The sequence below is a fragment of the Plectropomus leopardus genome, chromosome 12 (genome assembly GCF_008729295.1).
Source record: "Plectropomus leopardus isolate mb chromosome 12, YSFRI_Pleo_2.0, whole genome shotgun sequence".
Lineage (NCBI taxonomy): Eukaryota > Metazoa > Chordata > Actinopteri > Perciformes > Serranidae > Plectropomus > Plectropomus leopardus.
Genome location: NC_056474.1, coordinates 5,245,716 through 5,273,052, shown reverse-complemented (window position 1 = coordinate 5,273,052; position 27,337 = coordinate 5,245,716). Strand labels below are relative to the sequence as shown.

Genomic DNA, 27,337 nt, shown 5'->3' with positions numbered 1-27,337 from the left:
CCTCGTCTCAAAGTGAATGGGCTGTTTTGAATGGGTTTTTGGTTAGATGCCTGAAATAAGGTCTGTGGTTAACACAAGATTAAGAGACTTTCATGTTTTGTTCTAGGATGTAAAATACATCAGTAAATACTGCAGTCGGGAATTTTGAAGCTCTTATGTGTCTTTAAAAAGGCGGTTGCAAACAAGACTACAGAATGTCATCACGCCGAACACGGCTTTACAGCTTTGCTGAGGCAGGATGTTAAGTCATGCGACCGTGGTGTAGTTTGTTTATAATCTAATGTTGGCTTTTTACTTCTAGCCATTGCATTCAGGCTTCAAAAATCATAAAAGTGGTGCTCATTTGTTAAGATTATCTTGCTGAACAAAGCTAAGAGCTTATTTTTGCAATAATCCAAAATCAAGTGGAAAAATCCCACAGGTTTTTTGACGAGGGGATCAGGGCAGCGCTAACTTCCACGTTGGCCCACAGAGAAAAGTCACCCCTGGGGCACTCTATTAAGATCTGTCATTAAGGTCATATGAGCCTGGTCATAAGAACCTCTGTGCTGAAGAAAAAAAACATTCAAAAGATGATAATCTCATGGTCTGACTTTAGACGGCTGCCAGAATTGCTCCAGGAGCAGCAAACATGAGCCAGCATGATGACTAACAATACTAAGGATATACAGTTTACGGGGCTACTGAAACCACGCTCAACAGCTCAGAACTGTCAGTCTCTTCAGTCGCATTTCGGTTCAGAGATGATGTCTTGTGTCCCTGTTATAGCTTTTACATGTCTGATGTTTCAGTTTTGATTTCCTGTTAGTGGCAGTCTCAAATCATAGCGCGTGTGTGACAGTCGACTCAGATTTAAACTGTGACCATCTTCAACCAGTCTTCTTTTTAACAATTAGTGATGCCAATGACTCAATGTTTACTTTTGACTGGACAAAAAAAAACACATTTTAGTTGCAGTATCTTGAATGAGCTGTTACGACAAGCTGCTTGTATCAGCATCTCTGAGAAGGAACAACAACAAAAAAAACCCTAATCCAAATTACAAATAGCTGAATGATATTACAGGGTCATATGGTATGATTTCATCCCCACCTGCTCAATAAGAGCTGTTGTTAACAGGGAGGCAAATAGCCCAAATGTTTCTGTGATGGCTCAGAGCAACACTCAGCACGACGCAAGCCAAGGCTTACTCACAGAGGCCTCACTCCTCCAGCCAGAGGAATGGCTAAACAGCTCACTCCCACTAGCAGACCTGCAGATGGACCCCAGCGTGTGTGAATGTGTGTGTAGGTAGGCCTGTGTGTCTTTTTTTTCTAGTAGTTATAATAGTGGAAGTCTCAGGTTACTGATTCCACAGAGGGAAATTCCTCTGTCTGTGAAAAAAACAACATGATACAGACAGAAACTGTAAAAACAAAAGGCTGCTCGTAATGATATGCTATATCGCTAATGTACAATAAATAAACAGATAACATTGCATAACCAACATGCTCAAATGATTAGCAAATTAAAACTCTTTATGTTTTCAGCTGGACAAAACGAGGAGTTCATGATGCCCCTTTTAAGTAAATTATCAAAAAAAAATAAATAGATTAACTGGTAAAGAAAAGTAATATATAACATACAGTAAGTTACTATCAGTGTATATGCTACCGTGAAGCCTTGTTAAACACTAAACGAGCACTTGTGTGGGTGGAGTGTTTGTGTGTGTCTGCAAACAAGAGCAAAGCCATCCAAACCAAGTGAGAAAAACAGATAGAAAGTAAGTAACCTATCTGCTCTGGTGTCTGCTGTGTGTGCTTGGGTTTGTATAGTTGTTAAGATGCAAACACTGCAAGTGCTCCAGCATGTTAGCGGTGAGCCTGTTTTTCACACTGAGGTTACACTCCACAGGTGGTTCTGGCTATCTGGTAACTTTATATATCTATCTGTAACATCACAGAGCTTTCCTGGATGTTTAATCCTTTGTGAGTGCAGCTATATTTTGTGGGTGTTATCACAGAAAGCATGAAAGCAGAACAGGGGTAGTGTTTGTCAAAAAAAATGCTCACTATAACACTTGTTTTAAAAGCTGTTGGTGTGTTAAACAACTGCAATTCCTGAGGACAACTGGCCAAACAAAGACAACATGACACCTTGTCAATACATTCTCCGAGTATCTACAACGGCATTTGCTGGCAGAAAGCTAAAGCTATCTATAGCAGCGTTGGCTCCTTTATAGACAAACAATTACACAAAGAGAAATCCATTATAGTGGAGTGTGTTCCCCACAGATTCCTCTAAAGGACTTTCTCAAGAGGAAAAACTTTCTTTTTCTTATCATGATATGAATTTGCTCTCTCGGCCATGAACACATTCACTACAATATCTTGTGTTTGTTTAAAATACATCTAAGATATGTAAGAAATGTCAACTTAAAGGAATAGTTCAGGTTTTTTTGAAATGTGGTGTATTTAAGCCACATAAAAAGTAAAAAACACTTGTAACAGATCAGGTGTATGCTATATTGAAGGCATTTTCACTGCTTTACCTTAATGTCAGACAGTGATTTCTGACAGTGAAATGAAGCCGTTATATCGCTCTCTTGAAAGCCAGACTCCACTGACAAAAACAGTGATTTAACATTACTGAACAAAGGAGTTGCAGGTCTACAAATTCCACGATTAGTTAGTTTGTTTGTGTTATTGTGCACTTAAAAGCGTTAATTCAGATTCACATAAATCACACAATAACACAAACTAATTGCTGAAGGCAGCAATAGGCCAGCAACACCCGTGTTCAGTGTGTTAAAATTACTGTTTTTGTCAATGGAGTTTGGTGTCTTTGACAAGAGCGCAACTGGAGAAAAGGCTTACCTGTCTGAACGGGCAGTGTGACGGCAAGGTAAAGCCATGAAAGTACTCTCAATATCATATACACTTAGATCATTACAGATTGTTTTGGGTGTGACTTTTTTCAGGTGGCTAATACATGTTGCTTAGCTTCTCTGTCAGAATCCCGCCTGCTTCTCGAAACTGAAGGACTGACATCTCCTGTCTGTAATACAGTGACTGTGGACAAGTACTCCAAACAACCTCACCTCAAAAAATCCAAACTATGCCTTTAAGTAAAAATGGGTGAGTGGACAGTGATGTACATCAAGCATCAAGCAACACTGATTATGGGTAACAAGTATCTAAAGGTGGATTTTCTTTTTCCAGCTAAGTATTTTTATGGTCTTCCACTTCCCCCAGCTCCTGCACAAACACAACTTCAGCTCCCTCTGAACTCACCTTTACACTGGAAAGCCTCCTTGAGATGCAGCAACACATCCGCAAACCCCCGCACATCATTCACCAGATGCATCACGTACTCCGGATCCACTCCTGGAGCCCCCATCGGGTTGGAAGTTAACCCCATGCTGCTCAGAGGATTGGAGTTCTTGCGGCCTATGTCCCAGGTCTTGGTGGTTCCAGCAGACAGAGATCCTGTGTGGGACTTGGGAAGATGGCGAGGCAGACCCTGGGTGTGCTTGTTAGTCCCACCACCGCCACCACTGCTGCTGCTGCTCTTTCGAAGCATCCCAGCAGCCACTCCAACTGCGACCCTCTACAGGGGTACAGCAGGCCAGCTAGCCCCTGAACTTAACACGCTGCCCTGGTCCCTGGATGGCTGAAAGACAGAGAGAAAAGGGTGAGGATGATGTGTTTGATTGTGTGTCTGTGTGGACACACCTCTGTAATATCCTGTACAACTGTATTGTGAAGTACCTGATAGATAAGATAAGATAAGATAAGATAAGATAAGATAAGACTTTATTAATCCCACATAGAGGAATTTCACACTCTCGGGCAGATCAAGGGTCAGACGGAAGAGAAAAAAAAGTGCTTAAAAGAATAAAAATATTACAATAATACCAATTACATAATATAAATGTAAAATAATACAGAATCTTTATACACTAAATGCATGTGGTTCATAACAGTCACTTTAATGCTAATCATAGGAAATCATATAAGTAGAAGAGGGTAAAAAATAAAAATAAAAAATGACAGTAAATAGAAATACAGTAATAGTAAAACCAATTTTAACCCTAGTATGTAAAGTATTTAAAATAATAAACATGTATAATGTGCTGAGTGCGTAAAGTGTGTAAAAAATATAAAACAATTTTCCTTATGCTACAATACAACACATATAGCTAGTACGTAAAGTTAGAAATATAAAATATGTGAATGATACTGCAGTGTATAACACGATATACACATAGATGGGAATAAGATATATGCAGCCAAGTAACCACTTAGATAACGCTTCACAATTATCACAGCTACCCAAGTGTCTTAAATCGGCTCTTTTACATGACCTATATTGTGTTACTCTAAGTTTAGAGATTACAGCAAGCCTAACATATTTAATGTTTTGTGTGTGTGTGTGTGTGTGTGTGTCACTATATGTCTGTAAAACTTTTCCTTTTTGTCACAACGGAGGTATTTTTAAGTTAGCTTCAAATTGCTGTTAACTTTAGCTAGATAGTTTGTAAAAATAACGTTATCTGTAAACACATAAAACGCACTGCCGCACATTTCCACAAAATGAAAATACCAATGAAAGCTAACATATTTAACGTAAGAGAACAAAATGATAGAAAATGTCTTAAAACTTGAGCAACAACAGCGCGACCTCTACATTTCTTTTTCCGGACAGTTTACAATGAAAAAGTGATGCTGTGTCGACCGGGGTCATAAACTGCTTTGCTGGCACAAGCCAAAAAAAAAACGCTTCTTAAACTCACCTGCTCTGCAGTTTACAGACATAATGGCCACGATATCCGAACAAAACTTTAATTACTGGAGGCTGTGGAAACCCATAAGCACTCCCGTTAGAAAAATGTACTCCAACAACAGCCAAAAGTTGTCCGCTTTGAGTCACTGTACATCGGAAAGTAGAGCTACAATCAGCAACTCTCAAGTCAATCGTAATTTACTAGTCGGTTTGTCACGTGACGGTACAGACGCGTCCTGATTGGCCAAATGCCCTCAACAGAGTAGAGCTGTGATGCCTTCAGGTGCTGACGGACGTTTGGCAGACTAATTGAAATTGATTATTTTTACATTAACTTGCCGAGTTAGAGTGATGCATTTTTAATTATTATATGATATATATTTAATGGACACTTAAAAAAACATCTTTGCAATGGTAAACTTCTGTCACACCTGCAAACATGTTGTCACATTAACATACCATGTCAACTAAAAATGGATTGTCCAATTGTATTTGAATGGGCTGAAAAACAGTATACAAATTTCAGTGTAATAGCCTATAATAAAGGGCTTTTTGTTATTTATGAGGAGCATGTCCAGTCTTTATTTGAGTGTGTGTTTGTTTGGTTTTGTTTTTGCATTTTTGTGTTTGTGCGTCAGCTAAATTGTTGTGTTTTGTATTTTTTTAAATACCCCACTCATTCCCACTTTTTATTTATAAGAGTGAGGGGGTGGTGCAAAACATGGGGGGCACTCCATTATTTTTTTCTGGGGGAGGGATTCAAAAAATGGTTAAATGTTTTTTGTTGTTGTTTAAAACAAAATACCATTGAAACCCCATTTCATGTTGTCTTTGAGCTTCGCCAAAATTAAAATAAATATCATAGCCAGAAACTGTAAAAAAAAAAAAAAAAATGAAATAAATATTATGATGAATTTTGCCAAAAAAAATAAACAGTTTGCACCAACCAGATCTTGTACAAAAAAAAAACCAAACATTAAAATCTGCACTGATGCATGCATGCCAGTAGCAAAACAGCAAGGGTTTTTTTCCAGTGACGGCAAAAAATATTAATGTAAAAAATGTAATTATTTCATTTGGGGTGAAGGGAGGGTCATGGATTTTGGGAGGCTCTAGGAAAAAATTTGAAGCTTCCAGGACAGACTAAGATTAAAAAAGAAAAAAGAAGAAAGAAATCACACTTGAGCCACTGCCCTCCTCAGGTATATACAGTCCCTTATAGAATTTTGATTTTTTTTGCAAAAAAACATCAGATATGACAAAATAGTGCTTATAGGGGATTAAATCAGCAAGTCACTTGTGTAATATTGTGTGACAAATGTGCCACACCTTACGATTGTGTTGTAATATACAGTGTTCCCTAAATTGCTAAATGTTTTTTTTTCACTTTCTTGTTTCAGTGGTTAAATTCCTTGACTCAAATAGAGAGTTACCCAGAGGCATGCTGAGGATTTTTTCATTTCATAGCTGAACTATATCCTTTCTGAACTCTCTTAAATTATTACTATCATCAGGGACAGTGCTTTGTTTATCAGAGAAGGAGGTGGCTGTGGTGTGACTTCATTTGACTTATATATATATATATCATGGAGCTACATGATTTGGAGTACCTCCCTTGTTTTGCACCATCCTCTCATAAATAATGAACATATTTGACACATTATATAATTTATGTATGCTTGAACTAGGCACATTATGGATGTATGGAGTACACGTTCTGTTGCCGTTCCGCAATAAATTGATAAACAATGATGTTTTATGATCAAAGGCATAAGTCTTGCCAACATTTTTACAACCTATATCTGACCCCAAAACTCGCAAGTCACTCCCTAAAGCCAAATAAAAACTCATAACTACCCCGAGTGCTTGAAAAATTATTAGAGGTGCCGCATCCATTTTGCGCTCCCCCCCATTATAAATAACAAATAATCCCTAATTACAATAGAAGTAAATGGAACAGAAAATATGAAGTCATCATGAAAAGCACATAATTAAACTGAATAGGTGAAACTTCATTATGATGTTATGCAGATCAAAATTACAAGCGAACTAGATCTTTAATCGACTTTAAGTTGCTTTTTCCACATCTAGGCAGGGAATGTTAAATGATTGTATAGCCTAATTTCTCTGGTTCATTTACAGTTTTGATGAATGGGCATTGTCCCAGACAAATAAAATTAACTTATCCAAACTCACCGCTGCTGCCATCTAGTGTACACACGTAACAAGAGAGCTGTTAGAAAGGGTCACAGACCCGGACAAAGAATAGTTTGAGGATGCAGATATGTTCACAATTTTACACAAAGAAAACAAAAAATGATTTATCACAAAAAAAAACCATTTATACCTGCTAAATTATGTCTTGCTAATGGCATAAAAATCTTAAAACGCTTATGTATTTTAATTATTCAATAAGAATTCAAACAAATCCATTTACATGGTTAATCAGTGTTTGTCTTTATTTCAATATACAAAAGATGGATGTATTCTCATCTAGTTTATATTTCTAAGCATTTCAACTCACAGATAAAGTCACCATTCGTACTGTTTTTAGTGAAACCAACCGACACGCACACACACACACACACACACACACACCGCACACAGACAGTTCACATAAAGAGGGAAGGTCACACACGGTTCAGACATCCATTCAGACTATGAGAAATGTCAACTGTAAATAAAAAAAAGGACTTTGCTTTCACAGGATTCACACATGAAAAGGAAGAAACCCTTTACATTTGTCAGGTAAATATATACACAATAACTGATATTTTTTCTTTTTTTTTTGAAGATGAGACTGACTCCATGTTAGTGTTACTAACGAGGTACTGCATGAGGTAACTGGTTTTTTCTGTTCAGAAGAGCTGGGTGTAAGACAGCATTTGGAGGTAACGGACGATCTCGGCAGATTTTTCCTTCGCGATCGCCGTTTTTCTGGCACAATACGTGAAAGCACCTGGGTCACGTTCAGCTCGCACACAAACAATTCAACCCATTTTCTTCTATCAGGAGTTTTTTTTAAGCATTATGTCCTCATCAGAACATGATCCAGGTGTGATGAGATGTACTTTATTGATCCGCAGAAGAAAACTGCTAAGTCACAGCTGAGTTTTAAACTATGATATTCAAGTGACTATTGCTGTATAATAAATATTGCTGGACTCTTTTGGACCACGCACATGCCACGGTTTTACACGAATCGCAATGGGGCTGCATTATCAATCAATCATGTTATAGACACACTGATGATTCCCAAACACTTAGAAACATTATTCTGTATGGATTGATGTTTTTTTTTTTTCTTTTTCTCCCACACGAGCAAGCGTCACAGAGCACTGTTAAAATCACCATCTTTCCACAGCACTAATCAAAGCACAACAGATGAGCCTGCGTGTTGTCCAACAGGGCTAAACTATCACCGAAACAAGGCCCCGATCTTCAAACGTGGCTAAAATAATCCTGTTTCTTCTCATCCAGCTTGTTTGGTTCTTTGAAAGCAGTTTGAAGAGTGATTTGTTTTTGAGAAAAAAAAAAAAAACAGTGCACCTTTCTTGGGGAAAAAAGGCCAAAATGAGCTGAAACTATAATAATTAATGGCTAATTGATAACGGTTACATCAGGTTGGTGTGTTGGAAACCCTCCCAGCATGCACCGGTGAATTTAAATTATGGGAATAGGTATAATGATGTAATGGGTGCTATTGTGTTGTGCTCTACATTTCGCCACAATTTCATCAAAGTTAAACACTTTTAAATGACCATTCAGTGTGGTCCAAATACAAATAACGTTGATGCATGATTGGTGAGGTTCTCCTTAATAGACTTGCACGAGACCTTTCAGCGAAAATCAGTTTTAGAACAAAAGAATACGTAATGCATCTTTTTCCAAACAGGTGCATAAAAGAGAGATGAGCAGAAAATCAGCACGCAAATCGTGCACGCTGTCTTAGTTGCAAAAATAATGGTTTTGATTTGATGTTACATTCATCAGGCGTGACAAAGACAAAAGACGCTGCTTGCCTGATGAAGGTCTAGTTACCAAAACATCGCATTAAATCATTATTCACGCAAGTGAGATGGTGTGTGGGGCTTTTCTGCAAGTTAAAAACCAAAGTCCACCATTGAAAATAAAGCTAAAAAAATCACTGTAAAAAGCTGCAAGCATGAGCAAATTTTAAAAAGTTAATCATTTAAGTTTTCAATTTTCTTGTCAAATTAAGTGCCAGATGTTCTGACTCCACTGGTTTTTTAACAGTCAGAATATTTTAATTTGTCTTTTGATCACAGTTACAAAAAATTACATTTAGCTTGGTTCATTTTTAGTGCGCAAACTTAGTTTGTTGTATCATGTTTAAGCCTAAGTAATTCTTAACAGATCATAATGATTTACGTTCTCATCTTTAGTCATGATTATAACAACCCTCTTTCATTATAAATCTAAGAAAACAACACACTAAAAATCCTATTTTTTTATACTATGATCCAACTGTCAAGAAGTTTGCATTAAAGACTTGTTACTATGAATGCGCTTACATCAGCATGAATAACCCGCTTATGAGGCTTATGATGATATTTGGGATACGGCGTTAACATGAGCACAGAGAAATTCATGTTCCCTGTATACATCCCATATTCTTCAGAGTACTCCAGCCAGTATATCTGATTTTCTCAAAACTGAATATGGTGTTTACATGCTAAAAAGTACTCCAAAAAAAAACCAGATCAATCGGGTTATTCAAGTCCACATAAAAACACACTCGATCACAACTATTCCCGATGAATTTCAAGACCGCTTCAAAGAACCGAAACAAATCTAGACTTGTCAGTTCATCAGCATCCTAATCTGGATAACTCCACGTACGAAAGACCAGGGCCCGGGGTCTGAACATCACATCAGCGGGTTAATATTGAGGTAATACTGTTCAAACTGGCATTTCCAGCAAGTGGCCAATCACAAAAGCCGCCAGCACCAAACCATAAGGGATATATTTTTTGACGTTTTTCTGTTTTTGATGATATACACACACAAAGCTTTCTAATGTAAGTGCTACCTACACAGCTTCTGATTCAGAGGAACTGATACCATTATTCATAGAAATCAGTAACACAACCACCATTCTTAAAAAAAAAAAAAAAAAGATATATATACTGTATATATATATATATATATTATATAAAAGAATCACAGGGCTAGTTGTCAAAATGATCTTTAAATATTTTTTTTAGTGGAACTGAAGGATCCCTTTCTGTGAGATGAGAACAATAATGCCCTGATTTTTGTATTTAAAAAAAAAAGAAAAAGATCAGTGTTCGGCAACTGTGTGTACACGTCTATTTACAAGAATCTGCCTCTCTCTTCTTTTTTCGGTTTTGTACAGCATTAACACGACTGGGTCAGGCTCTATTTTTAAAAAAATCTCCACAGACAAAGAGGCCCGAGCCGGCAATAAAATATATCGACTACTAAAACACAATAAAATACATAACACAACTTGATATACATGTAGAAAAAGCCTGAGGTACTTGTCAGAATATCTGAGGTCAGTCTGGAGGAGTAAGCAGCTGAGGGCTTACCCGGTCAAAAAACACAAAAACAGAATATTAGCCTCACATAATATCATTAGCGTTATATTAACAAAGAATACATGTACATCTACAAATCCTTGAGTATCCTGGAATAGTCACAGCAGCATAACGGACATTCAATGTATGGTATTCATGTTATGGTACAACTATGGCATTGCATTTGAGACAAAGGCAACCATTTGAGCTCTCCTTGCATGATGAACAGTGACTGAGGTATCTGGGGACTGGTGTCCGACTGAGTCTATTGAACAAACACCCATGAAAATAAAAAAAAAAAAAAAAACAGACATGTTGCTTACTCAAGTATGGCCCTAGCAAGGATAAACCCCGACTATCTGTCCATGGTTCTTACTTTAAAAACTATCCATCTCACATCATTTCACACACACACACACACACTCGCTCGCTCGCTCACACAGACAGTTAAAATCAAGAATGTGTAACATTGCAACTCCAGACAGCATCCGTCAATGCCCCTGGCACTGGCAAAGGAGTAACTCTGAATTTCTACAATTAAAAACAAAAAAATAAAATAAAATCCAGGAATATGTCCATGATAGCTAGCTGGATAGCTTGGCTCTCAACTTAGAGAAAATGTTCCAAAGAAGCCTACTTGGATACCTGAGAGGTAGTTCCCCGGGGACAAAGACACTTGTCCCGAATCTTCAAAAAAGTCCAAAATGTCCAATACAACTGCTCAGCTCCTGTTTTAGCTCCTCCCTTGCGATAAAACAGCTGTGCTCCGATTTTTTTATCTTTTTTTTCCATTCTGAGGCATTCACAGGTTTAAAATAAGGGAGCACACTCGAAAAAAAAAAAATCGAGAAGCTTCGACCCCTGAGGAAGATGAATGTATTTTGTCTAACAGTCTCAAAACGTTCCTCCGAGGTGTGCAGCGCGTCGTCTGAGGTTGGGAGCAAAAGGTTCGTTTCATTTTGGCCGCAGACGATCATGACCAAGACAGGAAAAACGACAACTTATGAGGTAATAAAAATAGACTAACACAAAAGAAATACATGAGGTAATGACGACATTTAGGATTTGACACATGGGTGTTATCAGATGTGCCCATCGCATAACTTATTACTACTTCAAAACTACAGCAGATGGATGTGTTAGTAAGATTCAACACCAAAAAACATTAAAACTGAAAAAAAATAATACCAGTATTGGGGTAAAATAGCAGCTGCATTCAATTTGCTAGTTGTTTTTTTTCTGTTTTTAAATATTCAGGGAGATCTGCTGAGTTTGGATTTCAAAAATAAAAAAGCCAGAGGAGCTCAGGTGAAGGATGGTGTCACCCGTTCAGGTGCTGGACTCTTTGGGAGGTAGGTCCTCGTTGGTGAGAGACGTCACAATGCAGACGGGGCTGTCTGAGGTAGTGCTGCTGATCGTTCTGGCGATCTGGCCGATGCGCTCCTCGACGCAGCCGGCGGACAATCGCGCCTCCGCGTCGTGGTCCCAGCATTCTTCTATGGTCTCGCACATCTGGCTCAGACCCTGCAGCCACAAAAGTAGAAGTTTTCGGAGAGTAGTTTAGTTTTCTGACTATATTAAAAGGGCACTTCCGAGGTTTTGAACTTAAAAATTAAATAAAAATATTCCCTCACTTATTTTGTGGCCTAAAGGTGCAAATATAACCGACAAAGTTTTATAAACAAGAAAAACAAAACTGATGCGGTGAACTATAACCTCATGATCGAGCTGTATTCGCTGGAAAAAAGGATGCATGACATCCTGGTATTGCTGCTGAAACTGCAGAGCTATTCTTCCACTGTTACTCACAGGATGTTTGAGCCAGCAGTCCTTGATGGCTGGACGCATCTTCTTGTGCACGACCACATCCTGCAGATCCTCCAGGGAGGGATGCTGGCCTATTTCATCCTCAAACGGCAGCATGTACTCGCAAACTGTACCTGGAAAGGGGCAATCGGGGCACAGGATGGAAACATTACGCAGAGATCAGGTTAAGGAAACAGCGCAGCATTTTGAGAATCTGAAACTCTGTTGAAAGAGCAACTACGCACATTACACCTTTAACCTAGATCAGATGGTTTTCCAAAGCAACGAAAACTAATCCTTTGTTTATTAGGTCAGCCTGAAGCGCGGTGACCTTTCACCTGTAGGTGAGGCAGCATTCCTGCACTGTTTGACTCACCGTCTGTGTCTCCGCAGCGGGACACCAGCTCCCACAGCACCAAGCCCATAGCGTACATGTCTATCCTCAGGAAGGAGTCTCGCTGGAAGTTGATGGCTCCCTCCAGCACCTCTGGAGCCATGTAGCGCCTCGTACCCACCTGGCAGGAAAAAGGATTCAAGTATGTGTGAGTGGGTGCATGAATTATGTTTCTGTAGAGTAACGCTTGCAGGTAACTTTCCAATGCATGTTTTTAAACACATTTTGAAAATTTCGTCTGACACGTAAAAGAGGAATATGTTGGATATACTGACATCCAGCAGAGAGGATTGAAGACTCTCGAGATGTTGTGTTCAAGAGAATAAAACGGAGACAAGATCACAGCAACCTTATTATTCTAATTATGTCATGAAGTCCAAGTGGATGTTTGTGTCAAATTTAAAGTAATTCTCTCAAGGTGACCTTGAGTCATGAAAATGAGACAGATGCAAGGTCACAGTGGGCCTCTGACCATCAACATTTTAGCAATTCATCCTTGAGCCTCAGTGAACGTTCGTGCCAAAATGTTAAAAAAAAAAATCCCAGAGGCACTATTGAGATATTGTGTTCACAAGAATGAGATGGAAAAGGTCACAATGACCTTGACCTTTGACCACCAACTTTTAATCAGTTCTTTGTAAAAATACAATTGAACATTTGCGTCAACTTTGAAGAAATTCGCTCAAGGTGCGCACAAGAATGAGACGGATGACATCACAGTCACCTTGACTTTTGACATGAAAACCAACCGTTTGTTCTGAATTTTAAGAAAGTCCCTCAATGCGTTCTTGAGACATCGTGTGTGCTAGAATGGGACACACAGGCACACAACCCAAAAACACAATGCCTGCAGCGTCGGGTATCACTGGTGCGGAGGCATAAAAACAAAGAATAAAGCAATGCTTTGCCACGCAAAAAAGTCTGTGTTTTTCCATCTCTGTGCTCATCACCAAACGGCTGCTAACATTGTGGACTGTTTAAAGGAGGAACTGCTCCCTATGTGGATATAAACAACTCATTCAAAGGCAACAAAACACAACAATTCTTATTATCAAGTGATTATACACCAAAGAAAACATACTCGATAGATTCAATTTAAGCCATTACATCCCCCTAAATCCTACATACACTTTAATGTAGCTGAACATGAGCCACTTAAAGCACCGCAAAACAATGAGTTAATGCCAAATAACATCCTGCTTCGCCGCTGGGTAAACTGGCTGCGCTTTTAGGCAGCAATTTCCAAACTTATCTCAGTTATTCTGCAGCCAGAATAAACACTTTTGAATTCTTTTCATGGTGAATTATTAACTCCATCCCTCAGTGTCAAACCCTACAAAAGGAAACAGCCTCTATTCTGAACTCCTACTTACAACAAAAACACTGACTGATATACTAATACTGACTGTTTAATTAGTCACTTGTAATCAAAGCGCGTTTCTGAAGCTTTTTTGTCAGAATAAAAAACCTCTACTTATGAAGAGAAGTGCAAATACGAACCACAGTAACTGACTCCATAATTATTACCTATTCAGTATTTACTAAGAAAGCTGTACATTACATTATAGCTGAATATTTCAGTCAGCTGACAATTACTCACACTTGCATCAGAGTGCCAATGTAGAAATAAAAACCAACACTTTCTCTGGATATTTTGCCTTTGTAACATTTCAGCGGCACATTATTTGAGATTTAGTTTAGCTTTACTCTGTGGATGTTTAACAGATTATCTACGTATGTAGATATGTGAGAATTCATGAACATACCTACATATTTTTAAGAACAATTTCACTGACCTTTTCACTCAACCTATGCAGCAAAGGCTGAGTGAACAGTTCCCTAACTTCTGAGAGTATATATTTGAATGGTCACATATAGCGGGGGCGGCCACACTTTTTTGAATGGAGGCCAGATTAGATAATGTGACCTGAAGCCATAAAGAGTCACACACACGTGAGACAAACGCAGCTGTTTCATCTTTCAGTTTTTAACTTTTCACCGCTCCTGAAAGCCGTGGCCCTCCCACTGTCGACTGTTAGGTAACTGTTCGTTTGTTTACCGTCAGTTTATGAGGACACATTAGTTCCCTCTGCCTACTTGGTGCACGTCTACAACAGTTTGATAATCTTGCCCATAATGGGGTGAAAAAAAAGTGTCTTGATGGATAAGCCAGTATGTTTAAGTATGCAGGTATATTTTCAACAACAAGCTGTGGGCCGTTTAAAATCAGCTCTTGGGCCACGATTGGCCCCCGGGCCAGATTTTGGACAGGCCTTTTTTATTAATAAACATCTGCAGACAAAGCAAAAGGTTGAATATTTTTCCAAATCCACGAGATGGAAAAAAGACATCATATTTATGTGAAATTGCTTTTACTTTTGGGAAAACCAGATTTTAAACTTTTTTCATAAGAACTTAAATAATATGGCACCACGATATGAGGCCTTAAAAACAAAAAGGCAGGCAGGAAAATCAATAAAAAATCTTCCTCAATTTTTTTGTAATTTTCCATCACCTGAAAAGGCAATATTTTTGGTTTTGTTATCATTGTGTTATTTTTTAATTTTGCTTTTCTTTAATTATTTTTTCTGTATACGTGTACACCTGGCATGTTCAATTTGTTGCATGTGTGTATGTTTGTCAACAACAGACAACAGCATTAATCATTTTGCATTAAGGAACAAACAGACGTAACAACCAAACGGCAAAAATGAAAACAAACAGCACGAGCAACAAACTTAAAGAAACAACCAATTAACAATAATCTGTTCAAATCCAAAAATACTACAACGTACTATACACATAAAGTGTTAACAAACTGCTGCCGCACCTGGCCATGAGTATCTCCTGGAGGTTTTCCTGGTTCAAATCGAACAGCGAGCCCAAAGTCTCCAATGACTGCAGTCAAATCATCTCGTAGCATCACATTCTTGCTCTTGAAGTCCCTGAGAAAGTTATTCGAGGACAAATTCATTAAAAATGTGTAATCACAGAGATGTTTAGTCACGCGTATTAATCCGTGGACTTCCAGGGAGGAATTATTAAATTGAGCACAACCAGAAGAGGGCAGTGCCAATTAAAGGTTTCAGCCAAAAACTGAATGTAGTCTGGTTTTCAGGAAAGCTGGGATTATGTTTTCTACCTGTGTGCAATGGTGGGTTTGGGCCCCTCTCCCTTGTAGCTGGGAATGTCCTCATGGAGGTAAGCCAAGCCGCGGGACATGGTCTCTGCTATGTGACACAGCTCACTCCAGGTCACAGTGTTACCCTTCAGGTGGTCCGTCAGTGAGCCCTGCACACACACAAAACACAAAAAGGATTAATAACTGAAAAATCTCATTTTTTAACCGATCTATCGGCAATTCTGCTGCGAGGGAGCTCGCCAAGCGAAACCCTGGAACGCATAGTTTTTGGTCCTGTGTTTCATTTCAGTTGCCAGTCTGGAAGAAGTCCCAGAGGCATCGAAATCCACACAATATAGCTCAAAAAAATGCAGACAAGATTGGAAACACTAAACCAAACAGATGACACACACACAGATGGCACTGAGACAATTACTGGAACTAAATATGTTTGTGCCACTGCCATGTAGAGAAGGTGCTACGAGGACAAGCCGTGAAAGTCATTACACAAACGTAATGCTACATTTGTGGTAATTATTCTTTAATCCTGTTTTGATGTATTAATACCTTTGTTGTGAACACCAATGAACAGGTTATTCTGGTAGCCTCGAGGTATTTACTCAGACACTATTATTTCAGGCACACACTTGTGATTAATGCCATTTTTGACACTGAAGTAGCGTTCAACATAATTGTCCGTATTATTTTTACCTGCTTAAAAAAACACTCTGACTGCATAAATCTAAATAACACAGTTCTATCACTTTAAGGTGAAGTGCAGACCTGCCAAAAGTAATAAAATCCACTTTAATAAAAGCTGTGATGCTCTTTTGTTGAGGTAAATAAAGGCCTCTGCAGATTTGGGAAAATGTGCAGCAGTCTCCTATATCTCACCATGCATGTGCTATATGTGGGTAAACACAGGTGTATATACGGGAAGATGTGCGCTCACCCTCTCATGAAACTCCGTGATGAGCCACAGCTCCGTCTCCAGGTTGGTGCCGTGCTTCTCTGCGGCGATGTAACGCAAGAGGTTTTCATGCCGCATCCCCGGAGTCACGAATATGTCCCGCTCGTTTTGCCAAGACTGCTTGTCCTGCAGGAACACGCAAGAAATGTTGAGGTGCTGATGACTTGTGCAAACATTGGTTAAATAATGGGGTCCTTTCTTATATGTTATATTTTCTATCATTTGCCTTTTTAACCCCTTAGTCATTATATCCACATTTATGATGATTATCAATAATCACATTGTGGTTTTTTTTGCATGTGTGGTCATCTCTACAATATCGCAGCAGTACAGATGTGGAATTCGGTCAAAAATATTTGATTTTCTCGATATCGCCCAGAACCAGTCTGTTATGATATGTGGTGTTTGTATTATAGTTGTTGTGTTTTGTATTTTTAGATTTATGTGAAACAGGGAATGACGCAACACAATTTTCAGGAATTATAATTATTAGGAATTTGTTGTGTTTTATCTAAAAACAAAAACAACGACATGTGTAACTTGTGGCTGCCTGGATTATAAGAAACTGATTAAACAGACGGGGTATTTATTCCTATCGATGTTAGATGAGACTTTCAGGACTGAAAGGATCAAATATCAAATATTTTAATATACAAACTGCAGCTACAACGCAGCATTTGAAAATAAAATTACGCGGATGCCTTGAATGAAATGAGACTGTCGACATACCTGAACAGGGAAGATCTTTACAGCAACGTATTCGCTCATCAGCTGGGCCTTCCAAACACAACCGAAGCGCCCCCTTGCTTTGATTTCCAGAAGCTGCAGTGGTTTCAGACCCACCAGGGGGGATGGAGGAGCCGGTCCAGGATCCTGAATAACAGAGCAGGAAAATATGTTGGCACTTCTCTTACCTTTTATACAAAATCTTACAGAAATATGACATTAAAACTTTGATATTAGCGATAAGCAGCAGCAGAAGCACCGCAGATGTCACAGATGAAACCAAAGTCAGGCCTCTCTCACCTCGCTCAGGTCTACGTGGCCGTAGGGAGGTTTGCGGTGGCGGTACATCCACAAGGCCAGAACGAGGGCCAGGGACAGCACGCAGAGGGGCAGCAGGGAGTACACGAGCACGTTGAGCAGGGACGGCACTCGAGGTGGAGGCCGGATTTTCACTGTCAGGGATGAAGAGAATAATTACAGCATGTCAACTTTACGACATGTAGGCTATAAGCAACGTCACAAGCGTAGCTCACGCACTGCGAGAGCTGGTGTTAAAATAGACGTGTAACATTTTATCTAGATTGTCTGGCCTTGATCCTTGCTGAGTGAGTCACTGCGCAGACTGTAAAAAAAACAACTGTTTGTGTGTTCAAAATCTAGTTTTTGTCACCTTCTAGTGAGCTGAAACTCAGAGGTGGATTCTGCAAATAAAAGATTACAGTTTTGATAAGATGTTTTTTTAAAAGAAAACCAAAATATCCAAGTATTTAATCATTAAGCAATATTAAAAATAAAAAAAATCACATCCTGTGTGTAAAGCACAAATGTAATATACATGATGTTTTTTATTACTCGATGCAAGGCTAAGCTTCACTCCCACTAATGGGAGGGGAAAAGCAAAGACCTATTTTTTGCCTGCACTATATGTGGGTTGCTTTTGCCGCTCACCTCGGTTGCCACTGCCAATCATGTCAGGAAGGTGGGTGAATCGTTCATTGCAGTAGTTACCCTCGCAGCAGCAGAAGAAGACCTGAGGGTTTTCCTCCATGGAGACACACTCTTGCCTAAACAAAAAAAAAAGTAGATGACACACCTACATTATTAAGTGGATAACCACATGTTAAAACAAGACACATGTCAAACAGGTTTAATACTTAACGTACTGACTCTTGTTTTTTTATATCCTGTTTCTGTTGTATGTAAACCCTCAAGACTTGTATTTGTCTGTTTTTTGGTTAGCACTCCTATGCTTCTAAGGGATAGTTTAAGTTTTTTAAGCGTGAGGAGTACTTATCCACAGACTGTGGATAATGTGTTTTAGACACCTAAAAAAGGTCCCACTTTAAAAAAAAAAAACAATATTGGTTGAAGAGGACGCTTTATTTAGAATATTTTTATTGTTTTTCCTTAATGTTAACATGTTAACATTGCTCTCTTCAAAGCCAGACTCCACAGAGAAAAACAGTGATTTAACTACACTGAACACAGAAGCTGCTGGTCAACTGCTGCCTCGTATAGTCGCTTCGTTTCTGTTAATGTGTGAGTTTGGCATTTAAAATGGTTAGTTTGCATTAACCAAAGTCACATATTTACACAAATGAACTGAGTGATCGTAGCAGCTGTGGACCAGCAGGTCCTGCGTTCAGCGAGCTAAAGTTCCTTTTTTTCTCAACAGAGTTTGGTGGACGAAAACATAGATGAGGAGCTGAAGGTGTTAACGGCTTCACCGTCAAAACAAGCTGTCTGATGGAAAGGTAAATGTTCGAAACACAGCGTACACCTGAGCTGATACTGACTTCTTTAGGTAGATCTTTTTAAGGTTCCTAAAAATGTGGGTTTTTTTTGTTTTTGCTGAGTGCGTCCACAGTGTGACACTGTAAAGCTTCCCTGTCAGACTCCAGCCTGCTTCTCCAAACCGGGGGCGTACCGACTGACTTTACTGCATGTAATACACTGACAAAGTACCCCAAAAACCCTTCTAAGTAAAGGTTTGAAGTACTGTTGCTAACAGAGACCAAATTCTACCAGGTTCTTGAAGGACCATATTCCTTTTTATTGAGAACATGTTTTTGAATCTGTCAGACCATGACCCAGAGTTTCTTTGACTTTTCACTCGACTGCAGATCTGCTCTTCAACTATATAATTCATCTTTGTAACTTTGTCTCTCAACTTGCTCACAACTGCCCGTCTACTCGGCAGTTTCTGCTTTCCGTCATTATTTCATGAAGCTTTTCACTCAGATTAAACTGATCAGAAAGAATTATTCCTTTGTAGTTATAATAACAGTCCACAGCACTTCAGGACAAAGCTATTTCCGCTGAAACTGTCAGCAAATTTGTACCTGCGTCTAAACCTACAATTTGTGCTCATCCTATTCCGGCAAAGCTTTTGAAAATCGGTGTAATGAAGTACCAAATAATCAACGATAAAACGCCACCGTGTCACTCATAATAACGCCTATCTCTATCCCGACACGCTCAAAAACTGCAGGTCAATCTCAGAACTGCACTTTTAATAAACTGAAAGTAATAGAAAAGCAAAAAGTAGCTATTTTCTTGGCGGCTGATGGTTGATTCTTTATACGCACACACAGACGTGTCATCTGGGGCAGATTATTATAGTTTTCTCCAGCTTGCCTTCACGAGCCACCAGAGGTCTCCGGCTTGCTCAAACTGCTGCGGCTTGAATATTAAAGGACTTAAAAGTTTGATCATGCCACACAGCTCTGCGCCGGCTGCTGATAAAGCTAGTTTAAAATTCCCCTCCTGACTTACAAAATCCAGAGTGGCCCCGTGCCACCGTATCTGTCTGCCATCATCAGGCTGTGGACACTGAGCTGCACTCCGCTCCGCCGCTGCAGATGCGCGCTATCTGGTTACTCCCAGGAAGAGCGAAAGTGAGCTCTGCTGGTCGCAGAGCATTTACTAAACACTAATTCCTACATGTGGAAATCAATTCGCCCCCATCTAATAGAGTCTGGCTCTATATCAAGATTGGAAATTTAATTTTCATGTTGCATCAGTGCACCTCAACCTGTTTGGCTGCTCTGACAATTTGGATGGGGAGATATACAATATGTAAACATAATTTACATTTGGTACGCTGCGTTGGGTATGTTTGCGTGTACGGACGGTTGCATGTGCGGATGGAATACACACTTCCTAGTTGGTTTTTTATACCTCTTGTCTATCGATGTTTCCATCGACAGAAAATTAATTGAGCGCTTTCTAATCCATCAATTGCTGAGTCACTTTAAGTGTCAGCATGGCCAGAGTGTCAACTTTATTTTGAGATCGTGATTCTCGATATTAAATTAGATTTTAGAGGTCATAAGTGTTCACTTTTCCTCTTTTTAAAGCGACATCACCATAAACGTACCAGGCTTCTCTGGCTGTGTCTATTATTTGTTTTTAATCACTTTCTCATTACATCCACATTAATAATTATTGATGAAAAAATGAAAAAAGTATTTTGTGAAAGCACCAATAGTCAGTCCCACAATAAATAAGTATTCAATTAAAAACTTTGTGATATTTGATCTTCTCTTTATCTCCCCCAATCACAAGTAAAACCACTAAACATCTGCTGAGATCATCTTCTTAAATCTGTTTATTTTCTGCTTTTCTCTGTTTTATGTGGTTTGAAAGTGAATATCTGTCAGGTTTGGGCCGCAGATCAGACAAAACAAGAGCGGCTCTGGAAAAAAATGCAATGGAAATTTCATATCTTGTTTTAAATTAGTGGAAATGTTTTTAAATTGTACTTCTATGCCACAATATGTTTGTTATGCTGTATTTTTATCGATTTACTATTCTTGTTTGTTTTATGTGATGTGATTTTATGTGATTTTGTTGATTTATTTTGTTCATGCTCTGCATCACTGAAAATGAGGATTTCCCTCCATTGATTTCCAGAGTCTTAAATTAAATGAATCAATGTTTTTTTATGAATATTCAAGAAAATACTAAGCGGATTCACTGACATTTAAAATGAATCGTTATCTGCAGCCCTGCATTATTCTAATCATAGCTTCGAGTGCAGCGAGTGAGAAGTGCGAGTGCCACTCGAGTACAGATACGTATCATGAAAACAATATCTGCGCTGATACGACATATTATACAGGCTTTGATATTATTTACTCAACAGTTTCTGTATATTTTGAATGCTGAACAGTAGTATACTATGCTAAAATTGTGTTCATATTTACTTTTATTTCTGTTTTAGAAATACAGGTCTAACGTATTTTTGACAGGCTTTCTGCTGTTTGGTGCTAACGACAAAAAGAGGTTGTCATGTAGTGCTTGAAGACGACGTTAAGTCACAACACATTTTTTACCGTGTTGCGCAGCGTTATAGTGCGTAACAACGTGTAATACTGTGAGATATTTAGTGGAGCAGATGATGTGATGTTGGAAGGACTTTGCCTGCCTTTTTTTTTCTTAAATTCTCAAATAAACCTTGTTTTTTTCCTGCTTTATGGGTACTTTGTTTGCAAGCTGATATTCTTTGTGCCGAGACACATTCAGTTGCTTTTTTATTAGATACCAAAAGCTGAAGCAGTCTAAAGAAACAACCGTCCTGCAGTAATCTTTCCCTTCATGAATGTCATAATGTTCTGCTTTCATTGAAACTGTTTCTTCAGCTCCATGATCATTTTTTGGCTGGCGGCAGATTGTAGTGCTGTTGAATTGTTTTGCTTTAAACTGCAGAGTGTTTCTATCTTTGTCTGCACCACATTTATATCAATGAAGGTAAGATACATGCTTAACAGAAATACCACTAAATCTCTTTCTTTTATGTCAGGTTTGGATGTTTTTAGGGCTGAAACTGATGATTTTCTATGCCGATAAATCTGCTGATCCATCGTTGACTCTGTAAACATATTTCACAGTTACAACACTTTGATATTCATTTTTTTGTCAGTCCACAAGGCAAAGACACTCCCCTTGAAGTCATGCAAAAAGAAGAATTAGGAAACAGCTAATTTTCACATTTGAGAGGCCAGAGCAGGCAAATATTTGCATTTTTTACAGTCTGTGGTGCTCTTGAATTGAACTGAACTGAAATGTTGAAGTGTTGAAATACTACTCTGTCCGCATGATAAAATTAGTTTGCACTGTGTGTTGAGACTGATTCACCTAAATCTCTTTCTTTTATGTCCCGTTTGGATGCTTTTAAGGCTGAAAGTGTTGATTTCTTTGAGCTGATTAATTTGCTGATCCATCATTTACTCTGTAAACATATTTCACAATGTTACGACACCTTAAAATTGCTTTTTTTATGTCTGACCACAAGGCCAAAGACATTTCCTTCAAAGTGATACAAAAGGAAGAATTGGGAAACAGCTAATTTTCATATTTGAGTGGCCAGAGCGAGCAAATATTTTCCAGTTAAAAAGGGCTATTTGGCAAATAGTTTCAGCATTAGATGTTTGGTTTCTGTGGCTGAAAAAGCCCCAGGTCAAAGAAATAAAGATGTTTTTTTATCCGCGTGTGGGCACCGAGGCAGGTATTTGTGTTGTACTCACTGACACTCACTCTGGGTACGAGCCAAACACCTAAAAAATACATGTAAATGCACGGCGGCGATGACCTCGCTCTGTGACCCGACCTGTCATAGCAGTTGAAGTCGTCCAGCCAGCAGCCTTTCTTCACCAGCTTGATGGTCCCTGAGGAGTTGAGCCAGGAGGCATAACAGTGCAGTCGCTTGTCCTTCTCCCCCTCGCAGCGCTCGAAGCCGCTCTGGTTGGTCCTCTCCGTCCGCCAGTTATCATTGTAGTACACACACTCCCGGGTCTCTGCTTCGCCCAGACTGTACCCTGAGATGGACAGAAGGCCTCAGTCAGCTCACATCGTAATGAATTGAAACTCACCAGCGGAAGCACAGACATATGGCGCAGGATCCGCTCGATGCCACAGAGAAGCATCTCTGAGCAGAGCCTCTATCATCACTCTGGCGCACGGCCAAGTTCGGGAGCTCTCTGTAGTAAAAAGGGTGTTCCTCTGGGCTAAGAAATTGTTGCTGAATAGTAGTTCAGCATAATCCCATTCACTAAAAGATCTTTTCAGAGAGTAACAACTAAAACGGGCAGGGGGGGGGGTTGGTGACAGGACTTAATTAGCTTCAGAAAAACAATAGTATGCCCTTCTGTGATATAGAAACACACCACACACCGGCGTGCTACTTCTATAGATAAGCACACTTGTATCCTGCTGTAGTGTGACACATCTGGAAAGACAGATAAGACCTTCTTCTTTAAGGGCTTTCACTGTCATTTCGCAGGAAACAGTCCCCCCTCTAACCAAGCCGAGGCGTAACAATAGCTGTCAGTCTTCCCTGTGTTACACAATTCCTAATTGAAAAGGTTTTTATTATTGTGGATTTCACGTTGGACGCGCACACATGTGAGATTTTTCACGAATGCCGAAGCAGATAACATGTCATCCACAATGTCGCTCGGACATTCATGCCTAATCTTTGTTCACAGAAAAAATAGTGCATGTCTCTTTAAATCCCTGCCTATAGGAGGCTGCCCATCCCCCAGTGTTACCCCCACCAAACCCATTACACACACACACACACACACACACACACAGAGGCACGCATCCACTTACATACATTTTAGTTGTCCAGCAGCATACAATGGATTTCATTATAGCATACAGAGGGGATGCATGCAATGACCAAACATTATGCTCATTATTAAGGAAGGAAGGAAGGTGGAAAGGACACACACACACACATACACACACACAGCAGTGATTCTCAATGCTCCATTGAGCAGAGATGGCATTTCTGATATCTGTGGTCACATGATCCGGGAGGACTTTTACTACAAGATCATTCCCCAACCCCCCTCCCTCTGTCACTTACTGAGGCTTACACCACAACAACATGAATTCTGGAGAAGCAGCTTACTATACACTCTGAGCCCTAATCTATAAACCATAAAGGCATTAGCCCCAGCAGTATTTTGCACACATGAGATAGCTGTGCCTCAATAAAAATTTTATCACAGTTTGTGGAAAAACTCAAAAGTAAGAGGGGAAATCTAAAAAAAACAAAGTGAAGGGAATAACAAGCTCAGGGGGTGAGAGGAGGGCAAAGGTAAACATGTTTGGGACACACAATAAAAGCTCCAATTCGAGTTGCAAAGGCATGCAAAAAAAGGCCAAACAAAAGAAAAACAACCCTCATGCTCAATTTCACGTGGTAGCAAGTGAGAGAGGCTTTGGAGCTGTGTAACAGTAACCTCAGTTCAGGTAAAAGACCTGACTGCAGACAAACAGCCGCCGTGTCGTCAAATCAAACGCACATTGATTTATGGAAAAATCCTTTTCAGGGAAAGTGTGTGTGTTCACGGGCTCTTGTTCAGGGCTGTAACCACAAACAAGAGTGCAGACCTGAGATGTAGCCTCTAAGGTTTCAGGATGTTGATGCAGCTGCTGCCTTCTATTCCTGCCACTGTTAAGAAAGGCAGGAGGGGGGGACGCAACAGTTTCAAATTTGGATATTTTTAGGGGAGTTTCTCGGCATTAAAAGGCTGTATTCGGTGTTATTTCATTGTATTTTTGACGCAAAATAGCCACAGCTTAACTTAAATTATCCCCGTGTGTGAAATACGTGGTGCAGAAAACAGAGAAAAGGCGATTAGGGCTGTGGGGAATAAAAGCCCACATATGACCGTGTTCGTCGCTATCCGCTGCCAACAAAGTTTAAACACACGTAAACTCGCACGCGGGGGGCACATTTGAAACAATAAAAAAAATGTGCCTCGCGACACACACACAAAAACTGTTGCAAATTCAACAATAGCAGCTTACCTGCGCATAAAGTTCCCAGAAGAAGTGAACAAGTCAGCCATGAAAAAGACATGTTCCGTTTTAAATACAGGACAGATATTTCTCCCGCTTTCCGTCGCGAACATTAAAACTCAGCTTGTCCGAAACATCAGTCCAGGATCAAAACGACCACAGGCCTCCGGTCCCTCCAGCAGCCTAACCACCACCTCCACCACCACCACCACCACAGCGCGTGTCAATAGCCGCGACGCCGCAACAATGTTGCAAGAAAAAGATAGGAGCGATTAACTGACTGCCACACTGTTACTCCGTTAACAGCTGCAGCATTTCGCGTCGGAAGTGGATCCAAAAACCGTTTGGGAAGCCGCTAAACCATCCGAGGCGAAAGCTCAGCGCTCTTTTTGAGGTTATTCACTTGAATAGTAGCACCGCTGCATCGGGAGGTCGGTCGGGGTTTACATGCATGTTACTGATCTGTGTCCAAAATGGCTTCTAAATGGGGAATGGGCTGCAAACAGGGAAACCCGGATGTGTAAACACAAAGAGGGGAATTCAGGCAGCCACCGTGTGACCTTAACACGACACCGCAGATACACGCCTGAAATGACTTTATTTTCGCCCCGTACCCACAATTGTCACATTTTTTAGTCATATAAAAGCTCAGAGGGAGAAAAAAAGAGGCGTTAGTGGGAGATGTGTGATTTCCACGTTGGTTTTTGTCCCGGTTCCAGCTGATATAACACTTGCACTTTCTGTGGTCAGAGTTGGTATTTTACGGTCTAGTTTTCGGTTTCTTATTATATCTGCGGGTTTAAGTGAGTGTTTAAGGGGATGCGTGATGATTTTGCAGATTTTACGCGGAGGGTTGTGCGATGTATATGTTTTTAATTTCGTGTGTTATAGGCTATGTTTGGATATTTTTACTGCGAAATAACAGCTTTATCACAAGATAAAAAACCAGCCATGAACCACATTAGGCTGCACACCGCCTGTGGTTTCATTTTGTTTAGGGACTGTACTTTATTTATCAGGGGAGAGGGTGGCTGGAGTGTGACTTCGTTTTTTCGCATTTTGTATTACATATATGATGATATTGTTATGTTATCTTATCTTATTCTTATTTCTGATTTTTTTTTTAATTTAATTTGTGACGTAATTTTTTTAAATTTTCTTTTACTTTTTTAAAATATTATTTTCATTGGCAAGTTATGATAACATAAACCACAGATTCACAAGAAATAAAGCCAGTCATGAACCATGTTAGGCTAAACACTGTCTATGGTTTTATTTTGTGAATCTGTGGTTTATGTTATCATAACGAGTAGAGGGTGGCTGCGGTGTGACTTTGTTTTTTTCATATTTTGTATTTTATATATACACACATATAAAGGAGGAGAGGGTTTATATACACACATATATATATATATGTATGTGTGTGTGTGTGTGTGTATATATATGATAATATGGTTATATTAGTATATTATCTTATTCTTATTTCTGATCGTTTTTTAACATTCTTTATAAATAAATTTAATTAACAATTTCATTTTTGATTTCATTTGTGTGATTTAATTTTTTTTTTTTTTTACTGGCAAGTTATGGGAACATAAACCACAGTTTCACAAGAAATAAAGCCAGCCATGAACCATGTAAGGTTACATAAAGTCTATGGTTTCATTATGTTTAGGGACTGTACTTTATTTATCAAAGGAGGAGAGGGTGGTGGTGGCTAGGACGTTATTACGATATTTTTTATTTTTATTTTACTTTACCGTATAGCGCTATTATGATTTTTGTATCATTTTTATTGGCAAGTTATGAAAATGTAAACCACACATAAATCAGGACACAAAAACTACAAAAAAGTCACACACTCTCTCAGACAGACCCAGATATACACACACATCAGAAGAGTTACCAGTAACTAAACAGTTTATCATAAGCATGTGTCTAAAGGACACAAGCTCAAACTGGGTTGGTACAGAAATACAGAAAGAAAAGTCCTGATCCATACGAACATATTAAAAAAATAATGTATAAGCTTTTACAACATTTAGGTAATTTAGCATATAGTATAGTCCTACATTTTTGTCCTTTTAAATGTGAAAAATATCTCACATAGTCTGATAAATACTGAGGATTTTTTCTATCTGAATGATCTTTTATGCATAAGTATCAGAGCTAAAAAT

General features: G+C 39.2%; 2 protein-coding genes across 2 annotated transcripts in view; both read right to left on the bottom strand.

Moving 5' to 3' along the window:
- Positions 1-4,942, bottom strand: part of LOC121951374 (rho GTPase-activating protein 29-like) — a 44,733-nt gene extending 39,791 nt beyond the window's left edge. Inside the window, exons 1-2 of the mRNA XM_042497674.1 lie at positions 4,775-4,942; positions 3,273-3,651 (exon numbers count right to left, since the gene is read on the bottom strand). Coding sequence (XP_042353608.1) covers positions 3,273-3,561 — 289 coding nt within the window. The 5' untranslated portion in view covers positions 3,562-3,651; positions 4,775-4,942. The remainder of the gene's footprint in view (positions 1-3,272; positions 3,652-4,774) is intronic.
- A 5,436-nt stretch (positions 4,943-10,378) lies between these two features.
- On the bottom strand, positions 10,379-25,620 carry acvr2ba (activin A receptor type 2Ba). Its single transcript, XM_042498380.1, has 11 exons — positions 25,170-25,620; positions 22,957-23,164; positions 18,294-18,409; positions 17,646-17,797; positions 17,349-17,492; positions 16,602-16,745; positions 15,671-15,819; positions 15,359-15,473; positions 12,511-12,649; positions 12,138-12,268; positions 10,379-11,852 (listed from the first exon to the last, which is right to left on the bottom strand). Exons 1-11 carry the CDS (start codon positions 25,219-25,221, stop codon positions 11,658-11,660), a joined length of 1,545 nt encoding a protein of 514 aa, XP_042354314.1. The 5' UTR covers positions 25,222-25,620; the 3' UTR covers positions 10,379-11,657.
- Between the last annotated feature and the right edge of the window lie 1,717 nt (positions 25,621-27,337).